The following is a 25,056-nucleotide window of genomic DNA, read 5'->3' as shown; positions in this document are numbered from 1 at the left end:
GGACGTAAACCACGGTGCTGTCCCTTGGCTTTTCCTGTCCCTTTGGGGGCTTCCCCCTTCCTTACCAGAGCGGTAGTAGTGATGAGGTGAGCGGGAGAAGGTGGGGGACATGCCCTGCCGGCTGTAGGTGGGGGAGTCGATGTATCCTGGGCTGGAGGCCCTTCTCTGCCGGAGGTCCAGGTTCTCATAGATGTCCTGAAGGGGAGGAAGCAGGGCCATGAGCAAGACCCGCACTCGGGGGGCCTGGAGCCAAGGGTCCGGCAGGCAGCAGGGAGAGTGACGTGACTCTGGGATCCCCGGGGCCTGAAGCACGGTGCTGCCCTCCTGAATACAGACGTCCCCTCCCTGGGTGACGTGTAGCCCAAGAGGCTGCAGTGCCTTCTCAGGGCCTTCGCCTGCTCCCACACACCCTTGAATGCAACCCATAGGTCAAGTCCCAGGGATCCTGACCAAGGATCACAGAAGCGTCAGGGAGGCCATCCCTGGAAGGAAGGTTCTCCCCGCCATCTCTGCTCTTTAGTCATTGCCACTTTCTCCAGGTCATGCTCTTAACTCTCCCCATCTCTGCTCAGGTTGTGGGAGCACCTTTGGAGGCTGTGCAAGAGCTAAATCAGGAGTCTGCTTGGTCAGCATAAAAGGATACGATTCTAGAAAAGGTCTCCTGGAACCAGCTTAATTACCTGGGAGTAGGGAGATAAGGTTCCCAGCGACTTGGAGGCGAAGTGTGAAGGCAGCCATGGAAGGAGCGAAAGGAGAGAGGAGGGTGAGAGGGAGGGACAGAGAGTGGTTACACGGAGCAGAGAGAGGCCTGCAGCTGCCCTGCAGCCCCCCACCCCGGATAACACTTCACCTGCCAGGATGTCAGCGGTACTCATGGGTGGGAGGGAACCTTGAGATTATATCCCCGAGAGGGGACGAGGGGGCTCAGGGCCCCTCAGGAAAGGATCGGTAGGGTCTTCACTGGGACCCCAGCTTCCCCACTGCAAGCTCAGAGCCAGTCCATGGCCCTTCCCTGTCCCTCTATCAGTTCACGCCCCCTCTGTGGTTCAGAGGACAGGGCCCAGGGCAGGGGTCCCAAATGCAGGGCCAAGCAAGAGCCAGGCTGGTGCCATCAAGGCAGGAGTTGGGCTGGTGGGCAGGGAGCAGGAAGCCGGGGATGGAAGGCATCGCCCACAGAGGGGATGGCGCTCAGGTCCAGGGCACCCAGGCCAACCCCAGGCTAACACAGCTTCTTATTTCCAAGACAGAAGAACAGACACCTATGTGAACTTTCCTAATGTCTGAATGTTGATAACTAATTTACATTTTAAAGACACTCTGTGAGTGAAACAAAACAAATCTGGCGCTGGCCTGTGGCCCCCTGTTTGCCATCTCTGGCTTCAGGAGACTCAGCCTCTACCAAATGCTTGGTTTCCTTTTACTGGTCCATTTCAGAGGCCAGAACTCAGAGAATCTCAGCACTGGGCTCTTAAACCAAATGACACCTCATCCTCCTTAGAGAGGAAGGGGTCAGCGGTGAAGTGGGGACAAGGCCAGGGCCCCTTCTAAGGTGCCAGATGATCTCAGCGCAGGGGCCTGGGATGGGTTGGACACCTCCTGGGATGTCTGCTGCCAGGACCTCTGGTAGCAGGACCACTGCCTGCCCCAGAGAATGCTTTCTCTTGTCCAGCAGCCATTTAGTTATTTCAAAACCCTTCTGATGCTGCCTTTTTATAAGAGTGTCTCTTGCCCTGAGCACAGGCCAGGGGCAACACCCAGAGAACCTACCTAACCAGGGTTTATAAACTTAACTGGCCTCTGAGCCTGGCTGGTGATGAGAGCTAGAGGCTATGTATAAAACCTCTCCACGGTAAGAGGAAAAACAGCTCAAGCAATAAGTGGTCACAGGTTCTTGGCTTTAATGTTGGGGTTCTCAGGGTGTAGTGGGGATCAGAGAGAATTGGGGAACTGGTGTCCTGACTACAGAGGGTGCTGTTCCCCATCTCCAGGTGGTGGAAATACTGGGGTTGTGTTGCCAGCTCTGATTTTTCAAGAAAAGCCAGATTTTGGATGAAATGGCTTGATTTTTAAGTGTTGACTATAAAAACCAGTTTGAAAGAGTCTGGGGGCCACCATTATGGAGGCCTCAGTCTCTGTGATCGAGGGGCCTGGGGACCCCATGGGCTCTCCTCTCCTCCACCGGCCCCAGAGGGCGAGACCCCATACCTCTCCATAGCCACACCTCTCCAGCATCTCGTCGGACGTGTATCTGGAATGAGGCTCGTAGGAAATGAGGTCAGGGCGTTGTACCTCGTAGATTGACTTAACCTTGGGGAGAGCTGCCAGGTCTTTGTAATTAAGGATCTCATTATCCACTTTAGCCTGAGGAAGAGGGAAATGGAGAGGGAAGAAGCAGAAAGATAAGCGGGAAAGGAGAGTGGAAATAAAAGCCAGGCAAAGAGGGAATAAGCCTCTTCAGTTAAGATGGCAGACTCAGAAAATGTGAAAATAAGACAGGTTATTCATTCCACCCAGGCTGACAGTCACTGAACACACGTGTGTGCTATTCTGTGTTGTACAGGAATGACCTTTTCTAAATGTTAGGTCACTTCTGTGAAAGAAGGGTCAACATTGTTCTTATTTTTTAGAATAAAAAAATGTTTAAACTTGTATGGAAACACAAAAGACCCTGAATAACCAAAACAATCCTGAGAAGGAAAAACAAACCTGGAAGAATCAGGCTCTCTGACTTCAGACTATACTACAAAGCTACAGTAATCAAAACAGTTTGGTACTGGCACAAAAACAGAAATATATCAATGGAACAGGACAGAAATGCCAGACATAAACCCATGTACCAATGGTCAATTAATCTACCACAAAAGAGGCAAGAATATACTATGGAGAAAAAGTCTCTTCAATGAGTGGTGTTGGGAAAACTGGACATCTACACGTAAAAGAATGAAATCAGAACCCTCGTTAACATCATATATTGCTGTTGCTGTTTAGTCACTAAGTCCAACTCTTTGTGACCCCAAGGAGTGTAGCCCACCAGGCTCCTCTATCCATGGGATTTCCTAGGCAAGGAAATCCCATGAGTTGCCATTTCCTTCTCGCGGGGGTCTTCCTGATCCAGGGATCAAAACTGTGCCTCCTGCATTGGCAGGCGGATTCTTTATCACTGAGCACCGGGGAAGCCCAACATCATACATAAACTCAAAATGGACTAAAAACCTAAATTTGAGACCAGATAATATAAAACTCTTAGAGGAAAACAGGCAAAATACTCTTTGACATAAAGCATAGCAATATCTTTGTGGATCTACCTCATAGAGTAATGAAAATAAGAGCAAAAATAAACAAATGGAATCTAATTAAACTCAAAAATTTTTGCACAGCAAAGGGAAATCAAACAAAACGATAACCCACAGAATGGGAGAAAATATTTGCAAATGAAGTGACCAATAAGGGATTAATCTCCAAAATACACGAACAGCTCCTATAGCTGAATATCCAAGAAAACAAAACGAACAATTCAATCAAAAAATAGGCAAACAATCTAAGTAGACATTTCTCCAAAGAAGACATACAGATGGCCAAGAGGCACATGAGAAGGTGCTCAACATTGCCAATTATGAAAGATGCAAATCAAAAAAAAAAAAAACTACAATGAGATATCACCACACACCAGTCGAGTAGCCATCATCAAAAAGTTTACAGCCAGTCATTTCTGCAGAGAGTGTGGAGAAAAGGGAACCCTCCTACATTGTTGGCGGGAATATAAATTGGTATAACCACTACAGAGAACAGTATAGAAAGAGAGTTACCATATGATCCAGCAATCTCATTCCTGAGCATATATCCACAGAAAACCGTACTTCAAAAAGATACATGCAGCCCAATGTTCACTGCAGCACCATTTACAATAGTCAAGACATGGAGGCAACCTAAGTGTCCATCAACAGAGGAAGGGACACACACACACAGCGGAATCTCAGCCCTAGGAAGAGGGAAATAATACCATTTACAGCAACATGAATGAACCTGGAGACTGTCATACTAAGCAAAATAAGTCGGACAGAGAAAGACAAATACCACATGATATCACTTATATGTAGAATCTAAAAAAAGGATAAAAATGAACACAACAGACTCACAGACTTCGAAAGCAGACTTATGGTTGTCAAGGTGGAGGGGAGCGATAGACTGAGAGTTCGGGACTGACAGATACTCACTAGTATATATGGAATGAATAGCCCACAGGGACCTACTGTATAGCACAGGGAACTCTACTCAATATTCTGCAATGGGAAAAGAATCTGAAAAAGAATGGATATGCATATATGTACAGCTGAGTAGCTCTGTTGTACACCTGAAACTCACACAATATTGCAAATCAACTATTCTCCAATATAACATAAAAATTAAATATTATTCCTATTTTCCAGATGAGGAAATTAATTATAGCCCAAAAGACCCTCTAACTTGCACCACTTAGCCAGTAGGGCTGAATCCAGCCTTCCAAGCCCACACAGTGAGGGCATCCTTGAAGAAGATGCTGAAGATGTAAAGACGGAATTAATCATGACAGTAAAACACCTGTGAACATGTGATGACCATTTATACTAAGCCAGACTGCATCCCAAGTCCCTTCTATGGATTAATTGAGTTAATAGAACCCCCAGCTCTAATAGTACATACTAATATTACCCTCATTTTTGCATAAGGAAACAGGCACAGAGAAATGAATGAACTCGCCCAAGGTGACATAGCTAATAAGTAGCAGTACTAGAATTCAAGCCCAGGCAGTCTAGCCTGGGAGCCTGCCCCTCCACTGGCCTCTCCTGGCTCCCCGGAATGGTGAGGTTGCTGTACTCAGAGAGCTGCTCCTCGCACTGAACTGAAGCGAGCCTCTATCAACCACCTGACTTCGCCTGAATGCAGCCCTCTGGAAGCGCAAGGGTTGAGGGACAGCTTCCCCTGCTGGGGACAGTGCCCGTCTCATGGTGCCCGGAGCCGTGTCCTTTCTGTGTCTGTGTCCTCCAGCCATTCCCTGTTTCTGGTCCCGATTTCCACTGGGGTCAATCAGACTCTGTCTCCCGAAACCACTGTGGCTTACAAGGTCCCTAGGTGACGTAGATTAAGAGAGAATCCAGGGAGACTATTATTCTATAATATTCTCCCAGTACCTGGGGGGCGGAAGTCTCAAGAGTCAAGACTGCCATAGAGACAGCAACTTTCATAAAGACCTTAGGACTGTTGATATTTTAAACACTTCCCAAGGCCCTTCCACTCCTCCATCCCCATCCCATCCCGCTGCTGTCTGGGCATCACTGTCTGCTCAGCTGAGACCCACAGCCCACTCCTCCTGGCCCTGCTCTGAGGCCCCATGGCCTGTGTTACAGGCGCTCCGGTTGGGTTTGGTGAACAGGGGACGCCCGCAGGCTGACACTGAGTGGAGAGAGGGGCTGTGTCTGTGTCTCCCCTGCATGGCCCTGCCCGCCCTTAGTAGGCTTGACTCCTGCTCTGCCCCAGCCCCAGCCTAGCCAGTCCTTCCCTTCAGGCCTGGGGTGGCAACACCCTTCGCCACAGTAGGTCTCATGGGTGCCCTGGTCCTACCCACGCTTCTGTACATGCTCCCTTCACACGCACACCCCTTGAACCATGCCATCTTATTTCTGCTAGACCCTGCCCAGGTCAGATGCCCACGTCTGAACCAATCTGGGGGTTTGTGGGTAAGAGAACCTTATCAGGAGACTCCACTTGCTGAATTAACTGCTGCCTTTTGTCCTGGGATGCTAGATCTTGACCTTGAGAGCTCTTGGCATCTTACAGACTTGTCAATATCAGGGGCATCCTAACATAATTAGCAGGAAGGAAGGAAGAAAGAGAACACATTGGCTGGGGATGATTCTAGCAGTTAGTGGGGAGTGGAACACAGTTTGAAAGAATCTGCCCCTCCAGGTTCATGGATCATCCTAATACCAAACCTCCATACTTATGAACACGAAGCCAATACTTGATCTTTCTGCCTATTACGAAATGCCCCAGAAATGGCTGAGTGGATTCTTCCTTGAATTTGGAAACCGTGCTTGCAATGGTCTGACTTAAAACAAGGCTCACATGACAAGGGCAGTCCCTTCCCAGAGAAGCTGGAGGTGAGGGCAGGGGAGTACAGGAGGGGGGACACACAGGCTGGTGCTGGGCTGCCAGGGGCGACTGGTCTCCGCGAAGAAGCCCCCATTTGGAGGACGCCATGGCGGGTGCCCCCAGCTCCTGCTGTTCATCTGGAGTGGGGCTGCTTCTCCAAGGGGCGACTCTATGAACTCGGAACTCCAGGGTGAACGTCATCAGGGCCTAACTTACATCACAAAGTTCAGGGGCTCCCCAGGGAGGGGACAGGCAGGGGCCAGTGGCATTCTGTGTCCCTGTGTGTGTCTGAGCTCCCATATCCTGGTAACACTGTTCTAGAGACATGCTCATTTTTGTCAGTGACCTTCTCACCCTGTAAACCCTGAACCTAAGCTCATTAATCCTACTTTGGTCTGACCCCATTCACAGCACCAGGGGGACTATTAGCTCTCTTGTTCTGGATCAGAATCTCCAATGAGGACAGCCTGTGATCAAAGTCACTTGTCTTTTGTGGGAGCCATATGGCTATATTGACCCATATTGAAGTTGCAGTCAGTGGTAACTCCTGTCTCTTTTTCATTTGAAAAGAGAACGAAAGGAGAGGAAAAAGTCTCGTCAATGGACGTTATCCAGGGATCAAGGAGGAAACAGTGGGGGTCTGGAGTGAAATGATGATGAAGCAATGGTGGGCTGCTGGCTGTCTCTAGAGCTTCTTATGAGGAGTGGGTTTCCTGCTCTAGACCGCTTCCCTCATTTCTGGTCTTTGTGGCCCTTTGACCTGAGGAAGGCTGCAGGGCTCTGGAATCTGGGGTCCGCTGACTGTCAGGCCCCAAGGCTACTGACTGCGGCCCGCTCTGGCTCGGCCCACCCCCACCTCTGTGACCTCACTTCCATTTACTTCTCAGGCCTGAGCTAACTGTTTCTTCCTCAGGAGTCTTCTCCCAAATGATCCTAGGCTGTCAGGTCCCTCTGTTCAGCTGCAGCATCAGCAGAGCACCCTGCACGTTTTCTTATGAGCACTTATTAGAGTGCCATCTGATTATCTGTGGAATTATGGGGTCAGTGTTACGAGGACAGGCAGCAGGTGAATGCAGTTCACCAGAGCCCAGCACTTAGGCCAGAGGGGACACTGAGTACCCATCTGCTTAATGAATGAATGAATATAATACACATCCAAGGGGCCTGTGAGGTCATCTAACTCAACTCTTTCCTTTCTGCCACATCCCTGCAAATGAGGGGTGTCTCTGTGTGCGAAGCCTCTGGGGCTGGGAACTCAGACTCGGGGCTTGGACTCCTCGAAAGCTCTTTATGTTTGCAGGGCCTTTACAGCCATGTTTCCACATTCCTATGGCTTCTTCCTCCTGTCTGCCTCTTTACCACACACCATCATCTCCACAACATCCCACTCAAGACCTACTCCGAATACCACTGTGATCCAAGTTTTCTTCTTGCCCTGGTCCCAGTGATTCTTGGGAAAGAGGCATGTCACACTGGTTTCAGAGCTCCTTGTGAACTGAATGTGATCCCTGTAACTATCACGAGGCTGCAGGCTCCACAAGGGCAGGGCCCGCGTTGCCCCCAGGCCCTGATGCATCCTCAGGACCCAGCACAGAGCCTGGCACAGGACAGGCACACACAAGATACCAGATGGGTGGAAACCTGACTGCCAACTTCGCCTGTCTTCAGAGACTCTTTGGGGCTTCCCTGGAGACTCAGCAGTAAAGAATCTGCCTGCAATGCAGGAGACGGTGGGTTTGATCCTTGGGTCAGGAAGATCCCCTGGAGGAGGGCATGACAACCCACTCCAGTATTCTTGCCTGAAGAATTTCATGGACAGAGGAACCTGGTGGGCTACAGTCCATGGGGTCACAAAGAGCTGGACATGACTTAGTGATTGAGCACGCATGCAGAAACTCTTTAGTTACTAGGCCCTGGGGAAGAAAACGGGTTAGTGGCTGCAAAGTGATACATACGCAGATGACTCGGTTGGGTGACCCGATGCTAGAGCCAGGGGGTGAGATGGAAGTTTCAGATGTCCGCCGATGCTGTGGGAGAGAGGAAGGCAGAGGGTGAGAGGCTGCGCCTGCCGCTTGGTGGGGCGGGGAGATGGGGTACAGTTCTTTGGGACACATTAGTAATACTGCTAAAAGCACTCTCTAGCTCTTTCTGTACTACCTCTTTACAGTCTGCCTTTTAAATCAATGTCTGACTGTGAATGAAAGTGGAAATGCACAGGACCTTACGCGGTTGGACAGAATTTGTTTTTCAAGTATTTTTAACTGGCCTGTTAGATAGTAGTGAGAGTCGCTCAGTTGTGTCCGACTCTTTGCGATCCCATGGACTGGAGCCCACCAGGCTCCTCTGTTTATGGAATTCTCCAGGCAAGAAAAATCTACTCATAAAAACTTGTCATTTTGGCTTATCCTAGTCAATAATGTATTTACTTTAAATGGATAAAACTGGTTAGCCTCGTTCTTTAGCAGTTTGTTTATACAAAATGGAAAGGTAGGTTAAATGCTGCGTAATTTGCACAATATGCTGATTCTTTTTATAGTGTACCCATTGCAAAATGACGTCAACCTAAGTGAGAAACTTAAAAAATCTTTCTCTGAACAATGGCAATGATGGCTTAATGGCTCCCTTAACAGAAAAGCACTGTGTTCATCTTTGGTGTGCTTAAGAGAGTGGTAGCAAGCGCGGTTAAATAGTAAACAAATTGGAAATCAAGGTTCACTATGTGGTTTTAGGCATCTCAAGTTCCTGATCTGTGCAATGAGGGGCTTGTCTTAAGGACTGCTACATCCCCTTCAGGATCTCTCATCCTACAAGGTAAAGCCACTAGAGAAGCCTGCAAAGCATTCTAAGTTGGGCCACATGGCACCACTTCCCAAACGGAGATCACAGACTACTGTGTCTCTGGGGAGATGAATTTAGGAAAAAATTTGATAATACTGAGTCATAGAGTGAGAGAATAAAACGTAAAATTCTATTTCAATCCTCTTGGTTAGATTAAGGAAGAAATCTTAATTTGGTCCTAATACATTTCAATAACAATTGCTAATTCTGTTCCCCAACTCTCTCCCCCACCTTTCTTTTTTAGAAAAAAGAAAGTACAGGCAACGTGATTAGCTAAAATTTCTAGAGTTAGTCTTCTAAAATATTTCATTTTCAATGAATTTATTTTAGGGTTGCCTTCTATTTATAGAAAGCAAAGTACTGATTTTCCACTGGGTGATACAAAGTCTCATTTTAAAATAAGTTTGATTAACTAAAAAGGAGTAAGTGATTTCAACAAAAAAAGAAGTACATGATGATATAAATGGTACACAGATACAGCAAAAAGCATCACGTTTGTAGACAGGTAACTGAAATTTGAGAAGCGCCAACAAAGAGAAAGAAATTGTTGAAGAAAAGGACAAATACGTCTTCTTACACCTTGAAAATGAGAGGCCTTGGAAGAAATTGGGGAAAAAACTCACAGCTCAAAAAAATTTGCATCAATAACCAGCTCTTTCACAAATGGAACAGACGAGATGGCAAAGGGTATAGTTTAACCAGCTGGTCAGAAACTGTACACATGTGTTTTGAGTTGAGATTCCAGCAGGTAACTTTCATAGCATCCCAAAAGCCGAGTTAATACCAGGGACCAGGGTGGAGAGACACCTTAGAGGTCATCGGGGGACCCCAACACACACCCCAGGGCTCCCCTCCATAGCATCAAGGACTTGGGAGCCGTGCCCCACCCCTCCTGCAGTCCTAGGATCAAGAACCCAGATTCATGGGCCTTCCTGGTACAGTCATTCAGAGGGACACAGGACCTCAGCTGCTCCAGCATGTGCCTGGGGAGGCTGGCTGTGCTCCTGTCTGGCTGCACGACTTGGGGACAGTCATCACCCTCTTTAAGGCCCTGGTTTTCTCACAAGCAAGGATACAATTCCTTACCCATCTGCCCTGCAGTGTTAAAACAAATCAGAGGGTGGCTGTGAAGATGCTTTGCAAACTGTCAACTTCTGTGACAATTTTAACCACTATTATTAATGAATGACCTTAGGCTGGGGAAAAACCATGGCATCTGTGCCTCATAGAGGCCACCATCCTGGCGAGTAATGAGAAGGGTGTAGCCTTGCCCCAGAAACATGAAAAACTCATATTCATACAGTGCTTTACAGTTTTCAAAGTGCTCTCACATCCAATGTCTCAATCCCTTCAAAACCTCCATGAGGTAGATGTTACTGTTAAGGAAATCCAAGGATACAGGCACACGTTTGAAAGCGTGCACACTAAGGCGTGATTCTCTAGCAAAGCGCAGTGCCTCCAACCTGGGACTAGAAGTCTGGTTTGGTATCATCACCACCTTTGCTTACCTTTAACTTCTTCTCTGCCCGGGCTGCCTGCTTGCAGATGGGGTGCCAGACCTCAGAACCTAAGCGACCAGGAAAATAATAAAAATTTCAGACCTTTCACACCCACCAGAATCCTGGGTTTCTCCCCATGCCCACCTCCATTTACTCCCCTGTCAGCACATGTGCCTGACAGCAGCCAGGAGGACCTCCTGGTTTTCCTGGATCTCAGCTGCAACATTGCTCCAGCCACCCACACACTCTCTGCCTGTCCACACCCTGCCCTTCCCCAAGGTCCACATCTCATGACATCCTGTGAACCTTCTTACCTGGCAGCTGCGAGTGACTTGGCTCTCCTCTGTGATCCATCATTCTTTGTATCATTCCCAGCACATATGGCCTTAAAACATAGTAGCTTGTGGATTTATCACCCCAACTAAATTAAGAGATCCTTGTGGGTGGGAGCTGAGCTTGCTTCATTACTGGGTCTCCCACAGCATCCAGCATGGGGCTTTGCTCTCAGCAGAGGCTCTGTACATGTTTGTGGGGTGATGAGATGAGTGGAGGATTGGCAGTGAGTGACACAGAGCAGGTGGTCAATAAATATTTGTCGAATGAATGAATGACAGTGGAGGTGAAATAAAGGGACAGCCCGTATGAACTCCAGCCTTCCTCTCTCATCAGAGACTTAGGACAGTCTACCAGAGCTATCATGTTCAAGGGGAGGAGGTGTCATGACGCATATTCTGCTCCAGAGCACAGTCTTGACCTGCTAAATCCTGAGAGACTTCAGACTCCTCAAATTTAGTATATTCGGCTGCCCATGTTTTCTTGTGTGTGTGTGGGGGGTCCAGTTGGCCAGGCCCCAACCGGACAGGCCTATTTGGAAAGGCATGAGCAACAGGTGGCCAGTCACGTGTTGAGAAGAAGCCCCAAATATCACACATTCCCCAAAGAAAGGACAGGTGTCCTGGATTAGAAGGAAAAATAGGAACATGTTATCCCTCTGGTGCCACTGTTCCTGTAATCAACCCTAAAAGGAAAGGAGCCAGCAAATGGCTAGATTCCTGAGCTCCCAGATGGCATTTGTTTGTCTGACTTTGTTTTTAGAATATCTTTTCCATTACAGTTTGTTGCCTGGAACCACTAGGGCTGGATACTGAGTAAGTGACAGCGGGTAGTATAAGGTTGAACAGTGAGGTGGAGACAGGAGGGGCCCAAAGTTAGCAGCCCTTCTGGGCTCTGCTCCGTCCCAGTTTCTTCATCTGAGTAACAGTGAGGTGGGCTTTGGAGGGCCTGAGATGTTATTTTCATCTCAAAAATTTGAATGCCAGGGCCAGTTTTGTCACTTGAGGGACAGGGATCTGATTCTTGTTTGCTGATGTTTGCAGGTGTTTGCTTGCTGACGCTAACTGGTTCTGCATGAGTGTATTTCCTCCCAGTGAAAAGTGGCAATGGCTCTTGGAACCCAGTAGGGGGACCCTGGGTCTGCAGCTGGAGCCAGCGATCTTAGGGTGTGTCTACTATCAAGTGATGGGTGGGGACCCCAGCTTTGGGAATAATTAGAGAGAGCATTTCCAGGTCCTCTCTGAGTTGCCTCTGAATCTACCAGCAGTTGTTTATTGCAGTGGCTCTGGCAGGAAGCACACGTTACAGGTCATTGTAGGAAATGGATGAGGGGGACACAGATGTCTCAGAAGGTCATGAGATTAAGTGAGAGAGACACAGGGAAGGTAAAGGGTCAGACGGAGGTTCTCATGGGGGGAAGTGAAGCTCAGAGGGAACAGGTCAGACTAGATGATCTCTCCAGGCCACAGACATATCTGTTCTGAAATAAGGCCGAGCCACAACTGGCTTCAGTATTCTCCATACAGGAAAACAGATTTTCATAAGTAGTGTGTGTGTGTGAAGGGGGAGGGAGGGATCAAAAGGAAGAAATAAACTGTAAGTAAATAGTTATAATCTTTAAAAATTAAAAAAAAATTGAAATTTTTAAAAATCAGAAGTTTGGGTTTTGGCAGTATATCATTTAAATTAAAGAGGGAAGGGGGACTTCCCTGGTGGTCCAGGGAGACTCTGTGCTCCTAATGTAGGGGCCCGGGTTTGATTCCTGGTCAGGGAACTAAATACCACATGCCGCAACCAAGACTGGGCACAGCCAAACAAACAAATTTATAATATATATATATAATATAAATAAAGAGAGGGATTTGTTGGAGTTAGTGGCAAACTTAGATAAATGAAGGTAAGAAAAGATGATTTGTTCATAAAGACCTCTGTGAGATTATGGTCTGCATATGTCATCAGTCAATAGCTTTCTTCCTAAAATAGTACCTGATGCAGATGAATGAATGACTGCTTGGAGCCTATCTTTGTATTTTTTTAAAAAAGAGAGACAGACTGATATGTGCCCACAGGATACTGGTGACCAGGATGGGGAGGGGACCCAAAATTAGGCCTTAAAGTAGGGTCTTCTCCATGGAGAAGACGTAACAGAAAGGAGGAAAGGACTTTTGAATATGTCAATGCCTCTCCAGGGGAAGAGAGATTAACTTGCTCAGTGAATCTTACAAAGCAGAACAAGGATTAAGGGCAGGCGAGTGGGAGGTACAAGGTACTGGGTATAAGACAGGATCAAGGTTGTACTGTACAACACAGGGAATATAGACAATATTTCATAACAACTGTAAATGGAAAATAGCCTTTCAAAATTGCATAAAAATGAATTAAAAGACTTTCAAAAATTGAAAAAAAAAGTATTAAGGGCAGAAGTTTCAGGGAAGGAAAATTTAACCTTTAAAGACTGAATGGGTTCACTCAGAGAGTGAGCCTCTCGTCCCTGGCAATATTCAAGCACACATTGGGTGTATAGTTGCTCAGCAGGGACATTTTTGAGGAGACACATCATGCAGTAGTTACCCTAATAGATGTTTATTATCTCTCCAAACCCTTAGAGTTCATAATCTGAGCCACAGTCAGCTCCCAGTCTTGTTTTCGTTGACTGTATAGAGCTTCTCCATCTTTGGCTGCAAAGAATATAATCAATCTGATATTGGTGTTGACCATCTGGTGATGTCCATGTGTAGAGTCTTCTCCTCTGTTGTTGGAAGAGGGTGTTTGCTATGACCAGTGCATTTTCTTGGCAAAACTCTATTAGTCTTTGCCCTGCTTCATCCCACATTCCAAGGCCAAATTTTCCTGTTACTCCAGGTGTTTCTTGACTTCCTACTTTTGCATTCCAATCTCCTATAATGAAAAGGACATCTTTTTTGGGTGTTAGTTCTAAAAGATCTTGTGGGTCTTCATAAAACTGTTCAACTTCAGTTTCTTCAGCATTACTGGTTGGGGCATAGACTTGGATAACTGTGATACTGAATGGTTTGCCTTGGAGACAAACAGAGATCATTCTGTCATTTTTGAGATTGCATCCAAGTACTGCATTTCGGACTCTTTTGTTGACCATGATGGCTACTCCATTTCTTCTGAGGGATTCCTACCCGCAGTAGTAGATGTAATGGTCATCTGAGTTAAATTCACCCATTCCAGTCCATTTTAGTTCGCTGATTCCTAGAATGTTGACGTTCACCCTTGCCATCTCTTGTTTGACCACTTCCAATTTGCCTTGATTCATGGACCTGACATTCCAGGTTCCTATGCAATATTGCTCTTTACAGCATCGGATCTTGCTTCTATCACCAGTCACATCCACAACTGGGTATTGTTTTTGCTTTGGCTCCATCCCTTCATTCTTTCTGGAGTTATTTCTCCACTGATCTCCAGTAGCATATTGGGCACCTAATGACCTGGGGAGTTCCTCTTTTGGTATCCTATCATTTTGCCTTTTCCTACTGTTCATGGGGTTCTCAAGGCAAAAATACTGAAGTGGCTTGCCATTCCCTTCTCCAAAAACCGCTAGACCATTCAGATATGACCTAAAACAAATCCCTTATGATTATACAGTGGAAGTGTGAAATAGATTTAAGGGTCTAGATCTGATAGATAGAGTGCCTGATGAACTATGGAATGAGGTTCGTGACATTGTACAGGAGACAGGGATCAAGACCATCCCCATGGAAAAGAAATGCAAAAAAGCAAAATGGCTGCCTGGGGAGGCCTTACAAATAGCTGTGAAAAGAAGAGAGGTGAAAAGCAAAGGAGAAAAGGAAAGATATAAGCATCTGAATGCAGAGTTCCAAAGAATAGCAAGCAGAGATAAGAAAGCCTTCTTCAACGATCAATGCAAAGAAAAAGAGGAAAACAACAGAATGGGAAAGACTAGAGATCTCTTCAAGAAAATTAGAGAGACCAAGGGAACATTTCATGCAAAGATGGGCTCGATAAAGGACAGAAATGGTATGGACCTAACAGAAGCAGAAGATATTAAGAAGAGGTGGTAAGAATACATGGAAGAACTATACAAAAAAGATCTTCACAACTCAGATAATCATGATGATGTGATCACTAATCTAGAGCCAGACATCTTGGAATGTGAAGTCAAGTGGGCCTTAGAAAGCATCACTACGAACAAAGCTAGTGGAGGTGATGGAATTCCAGTTGAGCTGTTTCAAATCCTGAAAGATGATGCTGTGAAAGTGCTGCACTCAATATGCCAGCAAGTTTGGAAAACTCAGCAGTGGCCACAGGACCGGAAAAGGTCAGTTTTCATCCCAATCCCAAAGAAAGGCAATGCCAAAGAATGTTCAATCTACCGCACAATTACACTCATCTCACATGCTAGTAAAGTAACGCTCAAAATTCTCCAAGCCAGACTTCAGCAATACGTGAACCGTGAACTCCCTGATGTTCAAGCTGGTTTTAGAAAAGGCAGAGGAACCAGAGATCAAATGCCAACATCCGCTGGATCATGGAAAAAGCAAGAGTTTCAGAAAAACATCTATTTCTGCTTCATTGACTATGCCAAAGCCTTTGACTGTGTGGATCACAATAAACTGTGGAAAATTCTGAAAGAGATGGGAATACCAGACCACCTGACCTGCCTCTTGAGAAATCTGTATGCAGGTCAGGAAGCAACAGTTAGAACTGGACATGCAACAACAGACTGGTTCCAAATAGGAAAAGGAGTCCGTTAAGGCTGTATATTGTCACCCTGCTTATTTAACTTCTATGCAGAGTACATCATGAGAAACGCTGGGCTGGAAGAAGCACAAGCTGGAATCAAGATTGCCGAGAGAAATATCAATAACCTCAGATACGCAGATGACACCACCCTTATGGCAGAAAGTGAAGAGGAGCTAAAAAGCCTCTTGATGAAAGTGAAAGGGGAGAGTGAAAAAGTTGGCTTAAAGCTCAACATTCAGAAAACGAAGATCATGGCATCTGGTCCCATCACTTCATGGCAAATAGATGGGGAAACAGTAGAGACAGTGTTAGACTTTATTTTTTGGGGCTCCAAAATCACTGCAGATGGTGACTGCAGCCCTGAAATTAAAAGATGCTTACTTCTTGGAAGAAAAGTTATGACCAACCTAGATAGTATATTCAGAAGCAGAGACATTACTTTGCTGACTAATGTCCGTCTAGTCAAGGCTATGGTTTTTCCTGTGGTCATGTATGGATGTGAGAGTTGGACTGTGAAGAAGGCTGAGTGCCAAAGAATTAATGCGTTTGAACTGTGGTGTTGGAGAAGACTCTTGAGGGTCCCTTGGACTGCAAGGAGATCCAACCAGTCCATTCTGAGGGGGATCAACCCTGGGATTTCTTTGGAAGGAATGATGCTAAAGCCGAAGCTCCAGTACTTTGGCCACCTCATGTAAAGAGTTGACTCATTGGAAAAGACTCTGATGCTGGGAGAGATTGGGGGCAGGAGGAGAAGGGGACAACAGAGGATGAGATGGCTGGATGGCATCACGGACTCGATGGACGTGAGTCTGAGTGAACTCCGGGAGATGGTGATGGACAGGGAGGCCTTGGCGTGCTGCGATTCATGGGGTCACAAAGAGTCGGACACGACTGAGCGACTGAACTGAACTGAACTGAAACCCTTAGAGATTCTGCTTCCAATTTAACAGGCACCTCTGTACAGAAAAAATAATAATAATTTGCCCCATTCAACAATCTGGACCAGAATGTAGGTTCTGCAAGGAGCAGGATTCACATTTGTTTTATCTACGGACAAACCTGAAGGGACCACAGATTCTTAATAAATACTGAATGAATGAAGAAACAAAAGAAACATGATACTCGATTTTAGGCAGTTGAATTCTCTGAAGTGGACTCAGAGATTTGGACAACTGGTATAGTCTAAACTCTGATATGACAGCTACAATTCCAGACTGAGTGTCTGTAAGATTTAGCAGATTAGGGCTTGTTAAAATGGGACCTGTGGACCACCTGCCCAGCAGCCTGGTGAAATGCAGAATCCCGACCACTCCCGCCCCACCCCCAAGAATTCCTGAAGTCAATTTTCTAGAGGGGGGCCTGGCAATCTGCAGTTTTAACAAGCTCCCTAGGTGATTTTTGATTCTAAATTGGAGAACCACAAGGCTAACTACCAGTTAATACTTCAAATCTGTTACCCTGGAATGTCATGGGGTAAAGAAAGCAATGTGACATGACAGAGCTCCTCACCTGCAATACTTCCACACTGTTAGTTAGACTAGTGATTTCACGACTCACTCTCCCATCCTCTGAGACTATCACCCACAATTCCAGATTCTGCAAATGTTATGGAAGTGAAAGATTAGCTATTTATGATTCAGCTGACTCAGAGTCAGACATCTAAATCTCTAAAACCGTCCCTCAGCTGAGCGTTAAGGCTGTTCTGAGTCCCGAGTAGAGTCAGCATTCAGTTTTACCTGTCTGACTGGTTACAACACACCTCACCCCTGTAACATTTTGGCTTATTTAAGGTTTGAGGACCCACCCCCATCTCTGCCAGACCTGTAAATTCCATGTGCCAACATCTTTCTTTCTTTCTTTTTTTGCATGAGTGGAGATTTATGAAACCCAGAGCTGGACCTGGTGCCGCAGTCTTCCGGAAGCCCAGCCAGGCTTATAGATGCAGCCGGGACTGAAACTGGCCCACCTGAAGGTTCTGTTTGGCAAACACAGTGTTTTTATTTCAAAGTATTTTTGCATATGAATGTTCTTAAACCCTGCAGGAGGCCAGGGACCCTCCCTGCTGTCTGCCTCCCTGCCCTTCTTACTCATTTAAGCAGGCATTTGAGATTTCAGCCCCTAATCCCAGCCAGACTGTTAGGTTTCTTCTCTGGACTTCTCTGGATTATAACAAGTGAGGTTTCTGAGTTCCACCTTTATGTTAGAAGCACTATTTCTGTGAAACAGCCTTGCTAGGACGTTGGAAAGGCTCTTTTAAAATCCCCACTCAGATAGACAAGTGTGGCATATCCATAGAAGGGAATATTATTCAGCTGTAAAAAGGAAGGAGACATTGATGCATGGTACAATGTGGATGAACCTGGAAAACATTATGCTAAGTGGAAGAAGCCAGACACAAAAGGCCACATCTATATGAAATACCCCAAATATGCCATCCAAAGATAGAAAGCAAACTGGTGGCTGCCAGGGGCTCAGAGGAGGGGAAATAGGGAGCAACTGCTTAATGGCTGTGGCTTTCTTTTTGGGGTGATGACAATGTTCTGGAACTAGATTGAAGCAGTGGTTGCACAGCATTGTGAATGCACCAAAAGCTACTAAGGGGTTCACTCTAAAATGGGTAATTTTATGTACGTGAATACTACCTCAATTTAAAAAAATTCCCCACCCCCACCACTAGGGGATGCTTCTGTAGACCAAAGGACACTGCTCACTCATTACTAAGGGTTCTTAGCAAGAGAACAATGAGTCAGCCTTTCTGTTGAATTTGACATGTAGTAATAACAATTGAGTGAGTGAGTGAAAGTTCCTCAGTTGTGTTGGACTCTTTGTGACTCTTTGCCACTGTAGCGCACCAGGCTCCTCTCTGTGGGATTTTCCAGGCAAGAATACTGGAGTGGGTTGCCCTTCCTTTCTCCAGAGGATCTTCCCGACCCAGGGGTCGAACCCAGGTCTCCCGCACTGCAGGTGGACTCTTTACCGTCTGAGCCACCAGGGAAGCCCAGTAACAACAGTATCATCATTATAATCTTGGCCACTGGGAAATCTTCACCATATACGAGGCAGTTTATACATTATTTAATGTAATATTCCCCAAAGGTTCAATCCTGGTTATGACACCTACTAGTTTCATTGCCTAGAGCAGGTCAGTGACCGCTCCGTGCCTCAGCTTCCCCATCTAGAACAGAGAGATGGTTATAGTGCCCGCCCTGTACATCTGCTATATGGATTAACGCGTTAATACGTGTAGAGCACTGAGAACCGCGTCCGCCAAGAGCAGGCACCATGTAAGTGTCAGTTGTTGCCACTCTTATTTTTTGTCAAACCCCGCTGGCCAGGATCTAGTTAGGGTGAGGGGAAGGGAGTAATGGGGAGACCTGCAGGGGGTGGGTGGTGTTTACTCTCCTCCTCCCAGAGCTGGGGCCTGGCTGGGCGAGGGGCATGCAGCAAGCAGAGGGTGGTTGGGCAGGTGCAGTCACTGAGCCAAAGCCTGGCTTGGCGGCCAGCACACTTTCTGGAAGGCTGGGCTGGTGCCCAGGGATGAGGGCACTGGGGAGAAGTGGAAAAGACCAGTTTGCCTGGACCTGACATGATCAAGTAGGCCTGAAGCTTATTGAAAAGTTTGAAGGAGGAAAGTGCTTGGCCACCATGATGCTGGAGAGGAGAGCAGGCAGCATAAGGAAAAGAGAATGGGCAGCCTGGAGGCACCTAGTAATTCACAGGTTGCTAACAATAGTAACAGCCCTGTAATTCAAGTGTATTGAGTGCTTCGTCAATGTCAGGTGCTAAGTAGTCTTATTATTCTTATTGTTACAAATAGTATTTAGAGACTGCCTGTGCCAGACTTTATGTTACATACTTTACAATAATAGTGACTGAGTAAAAAATAATAATGATCACTAACATGCGCTGAGCCCTATGCTAGATATTGATAATGATGATGATATTAACAGCAGCCAGCATTTATTAGTCTTGGCTCAGGGGAATGGCCCTTTTGATGTGACTGGGTGTTTATCATGAGCTTGGGCTGGTGGGCTGGTGGTGGCAGGTTTGATGGGAAGGCTTTTCTGTGCATTTGGTCATTTAATCCTCACCAGATCCTGGTAAGATAGGGCCTGTGGTTATCAGTGTTTCAAGAGGGGGAAACTGGAGTTTGGGGAGCTTAGATGTCTTCCCTGCTCACCTATTGCTGCCTCCCCGCCAGTGTCCACACGCGCCCAGAGTTAGGCTCCTTGGCATCACTTTGGGGCTTCTCTGCTGAACCGGGCAGGAGATGCTGCCTCGCTGCTCCCACAGTGCCCAGGAGCTGGCCACACCTCCTTCCCCGGACAGGGAGGCAGTCAGCCTAGATCTGCACAGGGGAAGCCACACACAAAAGGAGCAGGGAGAAGACCCACCTGCTGCCCCCCATGCGCCCCTCAACCCAGCTGGGCTGCTCCTGGACACTCCCAAGTTTTGTGAGCTCATCAGTCCCTTTTTACCTGATGGCATTCGAGTTGAGTTCCTGCCACCTAAGGAGTCCACACCAATAAAACATCTCATTGAGCTAAAACCTGAGTATCTGACAAGTTCTTGACTTCCCCAGCAGGCAATTTTGTTTCCTAGAAAATAGAGGAAGCAACCAGGGAAATTGCTACTCTAGACCTAATTCTGACCAACATGGACAAATTGACTGGTGAAGTTGATGTGACATGTAACTGGCGAGGAAATGGCCATGTCGTCTGGAGTTTGTGGTGCAAGGAGCAAGTCGGAAACAGACTCTACATGTACAAGTCTTAAACTACCATGCTATAATATTTTCTATATGATTCAAGATGTTTGGTAACCTTAAACATCTAAAAAAAATTACAGCTCATCAAAAATTAAAATGTACTCTATTTAAAATGAAATATGCTTCGAAGACTCAGACTTGAGGAAATATCAATTTAGTACAGTTAGGCTATGTTTGAAGAGTCTAAAATTATGTAGCAGGATTGGGGAAACACAAGATTTAAAGTTTTTAAGCATGACTCCTACAACCTAAGCTGTCAGTAGAGAGATTCAATTTAAAATAACACTGCTAAACTACTAAATTATAGCAACCAATGTTTCATTAGTGCTTTTTAAAGTGTGGTTTGATGAGATGTGGAGATGATGACAGAGGGCTGGTGCTCCACCATCCATCATGATGGGCAGCCCTCTCTTGAACAATCTATGAGCTCAGGGCACCTCTTATGAGGTACTCGTCAGGGGGAAATGAGGCCTCAGCTAAATATCAAAGGCTTCTCCAGCTGAGCCAGAAAGACACACCTCCTCGTACCAGGACCTTATATCATCTAAACTGGAAAAAAAAAAGTTATCTGAAATAGAGTCAGTTTTCCAAGAGAAGTGTATGGTGTAATTACCAAAGCGTTCAGGGCTCTGTTTGGGATTTGCATTAAAACAGAACTAAAGCTTTTTTCACTTTACTTTGAGCCATAAACAGCTCTGAAAAGTTGATAAAAGCCACACCCTATCCTTAGACAAACCCAACCATAAGCAAACTCCGGCAAGCAATGTCAGGGGGTTTACTGAAATCAGAAGGCCACCTGTGAACCACAGGTTAAGAATTCTGATAATAAGTGGAAAAAAAAATGCCTCTAACAGAGCAAGACAGGCTAGCTAACCTTGGCTCAGAGATCTAACTTTTCTAAACTTTCTTGTTCTCTGAATGGAAGATATGAATGGCTTTCAGTTCACAGGGTTTTAAGGATAAAATGAGATACTGTATTTAAAACTCAGAAAAGTGCTTGGCACACAGTAAGTGCTCAGCAAATATCACCTGATGGCATTTATTCTTATTATTGTTAGGACTTATGATTTGTTACAGTATTTTTCCTTAGCAGCAGGATTTGTCCTAGGATTCTGTAAGAGATTTCCTGCCTGGTGTGCTTTAATATACAAATGATAGCAGAGACCTATTTTAAAACATACAGCTGAAATCCTGTGTTTCTAGTGTTATTCTCTGTCTCCGGTCCTCAGAAAAGGAGAGCATTTAGTGTAGACAGAAGGAGAGAAAAAGGCCCATCTTTCCTTTTTCTGGGGCACGGGCACAAGAATAAGAGCAAAATCTATCTCCCGAGCCACATTTTGGGTTTAGAAAAACTCCCACTGATTTAGCAACTGTATGCAACTTTTGTGATATTTGTATAAGTTTTGCCCATAACCCACAGCATTTTGGCAAAAATTTGCTGGACAAAACCGGTGACCTAATTTCTTGGTGAAGCCCAAATGAAGGGTTTGGACAACAAACAGATTAGAAACCTGGCATCTTTACAAAAAGACTTAAAAGATGAATGCATAACAGAACATGAAACAAGTGAAAGAAAACTTGCTCTTGTCTCCTGGGGCCCCGGAAGTTCTTATCCAGACAGATGTCAGACCTCTCCCAATTAGAGCCCATCAGAAAGCCATCACACAGTAATTAGAACACAAACAAACTGACCCAAATGTCCTCCTGAGTAACATAGTGGCCAGTAACACAGTGTGTCCTGCCATGGGGGACGGCAAGACTGGGTTTATAAGCTTTGCAGGCTTCCTAACCCACCCTCTTATGTGCACACTGTTCTATGGGGGCACTTAGCATCCTCACATCCACCCTGCCCTTTAATATTCTGGAGGCCCTCACTTGCTCTCTGTGCAGGGGGTAGGTGGGCCTGCCTCGGTTTCTCTACCACATAAGCTTCCTCCCTTTGGGCCTTTGCACCTGCTGTTCTCTCTGCCTCCACACTCTTCCCTCCCCTCTGCACCCTCCCACCTCCTACTCAACATCAAGATCGGGGCTTGAACGTCCCCTTCAGCAGCACAGCTTCACCAGACCTCCCAGACTGGATGAGGAGCCTTATAACATACTCCAGTTATTTCCAAGCTTCCCCGATAGTCTTACCACAGCTTGTCCCTGAATGTTTGCACTTCTGTTTGATTAAGTCAGTCTCTCGCTCCTGACAGTAAACTCCACCACTGAAGCCAGCACCCTGCCTCATTCATCTTTGGGCACCCAGCACATGACAGAGAGCCTGGCACAAGCATGACCTCAGCGTGAATGTTTGAATGAAAGACAGTGAGAGCTTCCTCATTTTACAGGTGAAGGAAGAGACCTCAGACAAGCAAGTTATTCTCAAGGTCACAGCTCCTTAGCGGAAGTGCTGCTGCCTGGACTCAGGAGTCTTCTGAACTGGTCCCCACCACTCCTGCGCTGCCTGGGTGGACAGCGTTCTTGCCATTTCTGGGAAAGATAATTTTGAGTCTTGGTACCCTGCCCAGGGAGGGTGTCCAAGGGCTATCACAAGCCCAGTTTCCAGTGGAAGCAGAAGCCCCTGGTGGCTGCCACCTCTGAGACGCCCATAACCCAAGTCAGCAGGACTCCAGCAGTGGATGGCCCGGGACCCCCTCATTCTAGGATCACTCAGCATCCCTCGAGGCGAGTCCCTGAATGCCCTGCAATTACTCCCACTCTCCCAGGAGCCAGGGAAGCAGGGAAGGGGATAATTAAGGAGGAGGGTGACAAACCCTTCTTTATCACCAAGAATATCTCCATCTCCTGGAGACATTTGTGCACTCTCTCTCCTGATCACAAAGCTACTCACTTCATCACTTAACTCTTCAAGCAATCTGTGAAGTTCTGGTCTAAAGCAGGGCTTGGAAGATACTGGAACAAGAGGATGTAAGCTCCAAGAGGGCAGGACACTTGCTTACGGCCACACCTCTGGTTGTTAGAACAGCACTGGATACATAGGCGGCGCATCTGCTGCAGGAGGGGACTGAGAGCTTCCTGCACGTCAGGACCTTGGTGGTGGTGGTGTAGTCCTTAAGTCGTGTTCAGCTCTTGCGACCCCATGCACTGTAGTCTGCCAGGCTCCTCTGTCCATTGTTTCTCCAGGCAAGAATACTGGAGTGGGTTGCCATTTCCTTCTCCAGGGGATCTTCCTGACCCAACGATCGAACCCACGTCTCCTGTGTTGGCAGGCAGATTCTTTATCATTGAGCCACCAGGGAAATCCAGGGATCTTACTATACGCTATATTATAGCGACTGTTACGACCTCCTTTTACAGTCTAGGAAATAGGGTTTGGAGTTTTAAAGAGGTCAAAAACTTACTAAACAGCGGAGCCAGGATTCAAAGCACCAAATGGGCAAATATCAGCATTGGGAATTCAGACAGGAAGGGAGAGATCTTAATTTCCAGTGATATGAACATGAGGACAGTTTCAACACTAGCAAAGGGCTTCACCAGAGAAGGGTGAGAGGAATTTGTTGTTGTACAGTTGCTAAGTCATGTCTAGCTCTTTGTGACCCCTTAGACTGTAGCATGCCAGGCTTCCCTGTCCTTCACTATCTCCTGGAGTTTGATCAAACTCATGTCCATTGAGTCAGTGATACCATCCAACCACCTCATCCTCTGGGGAGGGGAATACATGCAGGAAACTTTCAAACCAAGTGCCAAGTCTAGATTCTCAGGGCTCATGAAGATCCCATGCAGTGTGCACTCACATGGGCTTCCCATCACATAACACGGGGCACTGCAGTAGGAACCACTTAGGGACCCAGGCACTGAGGGACCGGTGCTTCTGGAAAGAGGGAGCCTAGTCCCTGCAGGGACCTGAGTAGCTGTCAGGGCCTGGGTCTCAGGAGGAAAGATGGGGAAGGCTCTGGGGTGGAAGTCATAAGGCCAGGTTCCCCACCTTTGCCCCTGTATCCTAAAGTTCTCATGCGGATCTCTTCTTCTTTCTGGGGCTCACTTTTCCCTTCTATACAATGAGGATTGTTACTTCACAGTCTAGAGTGACTCCTGGGGTCTATTCACCTCTAACACCCGTATGACTGTCCATACAAGTCAGTGGTTGTAGAGTCAAAGCATCTTAGAGATGGTCCCCTTGCCCAGTTCAGCATAGGAAACCATGTTTTAGCTTTCCTAGCAGATGGTATGAGATTCTGCTGAATAGCTCTGGGCTAGTGGTTCTCAACCCAGGTTGATCATGCCTCCTGGGGCAATGCCTGAGATATTTTTGGTTGTCACAACAAGAAGATGTACATTATGCATTTAGTGGGCAGAGGCCAGGGACGCTACTGAACATCCTGAAATATACAGGGCAGTCTCCACACCAAAGAATGATCTGGCCCCATATGTCAACAGCGCTGAGGTTTAGAAACCAGCTCTAGGCAAAAGGGATTCATTACATCTTGAGGCAACTCCTGGCGTGGGCATGTGTGGCTTGGACAAGTTTGAGAGGAAGCTATGCTCCTTGTAATAGCCTTTCTGACCTTCCATTTGCCTTGCGAGGAAACCAGGAGGAAGGTGTCTCCCAAAGAAATGCCCTCTCCAAGATGACTATTCAAACATCTGCAGATAGCTAGCACAGAAATTCAGCCAACAGTGATCAGCAGCCAAGTGAGCACACAGGGGTCAGTGCCAGGGCTGAGGGGCCAGTGTCAGAGGCAAGGTTCTCAGGGAGGTGGCCAATGGCTCAGTGCAGGCTGGAGGGGACCAGGTGCAAACAGAAGGCTCACGGGG

The 25,056-nt window shown here is 46.7% G+C and overlaps 1 protein-coding gene across 3 annotated transcripts in view; it reads right to left on the bottom strand.

Annotated features, from left to right (window-relative positions):
- ABLIM3 (actin binding LIM protein family member 3) overlaps positions 1–25,056 on the bottom strand; it is a 133,451-nt gene that overhangs the window by 23,380 nt on the left and 85,015 nt on the right. For 2 of the 3 annotated variants that reach the window (XM_069592386.1, XM_069592387.1), the window contains exons 9-11: positions 10,476–10,534; positions 8,085–8,156; positions 66–195 (exon numbers count right to left, since the gene is read on the bottom strand). In XM_069592386.1, the coding sequence (XP_069448487.1) occupies positions 66–195; positions 8,085–8,156; positions 10,476–10,534 (261 nt within the window). Of the gene's footprint in view, positions 1–65; positions 196–680; positions 711–2,205; positions 2,362–8,084; positions 8,157–10,475; positions 10,535–25,056 lie in introns of all 3 variants that reach the window. The other variant, XM_069592388.1, reaches the window with a different exon arrangement.

This window comes from Ovis canadensis, chromosome 5, assembly GCF_042477335.2.
Source record: "Ovis canadensis isolate MfBH-ARS-UI-01 breed Bighorn chromosome 5, ARS-UI_OviCan_v2, whole genome shotgun sequence".
Lineage (NCBI taxonomy): Eukaryota > Metazoa > Chordata > Mammalia > Artiodactyla > Bovidae > Ovis > Ovis canadensis.
The sequence above is the reverse complement of the archived record's forward strand: the minus strand, read 5'-3'. Positions and strand labels throughout refer to the sequence as shown.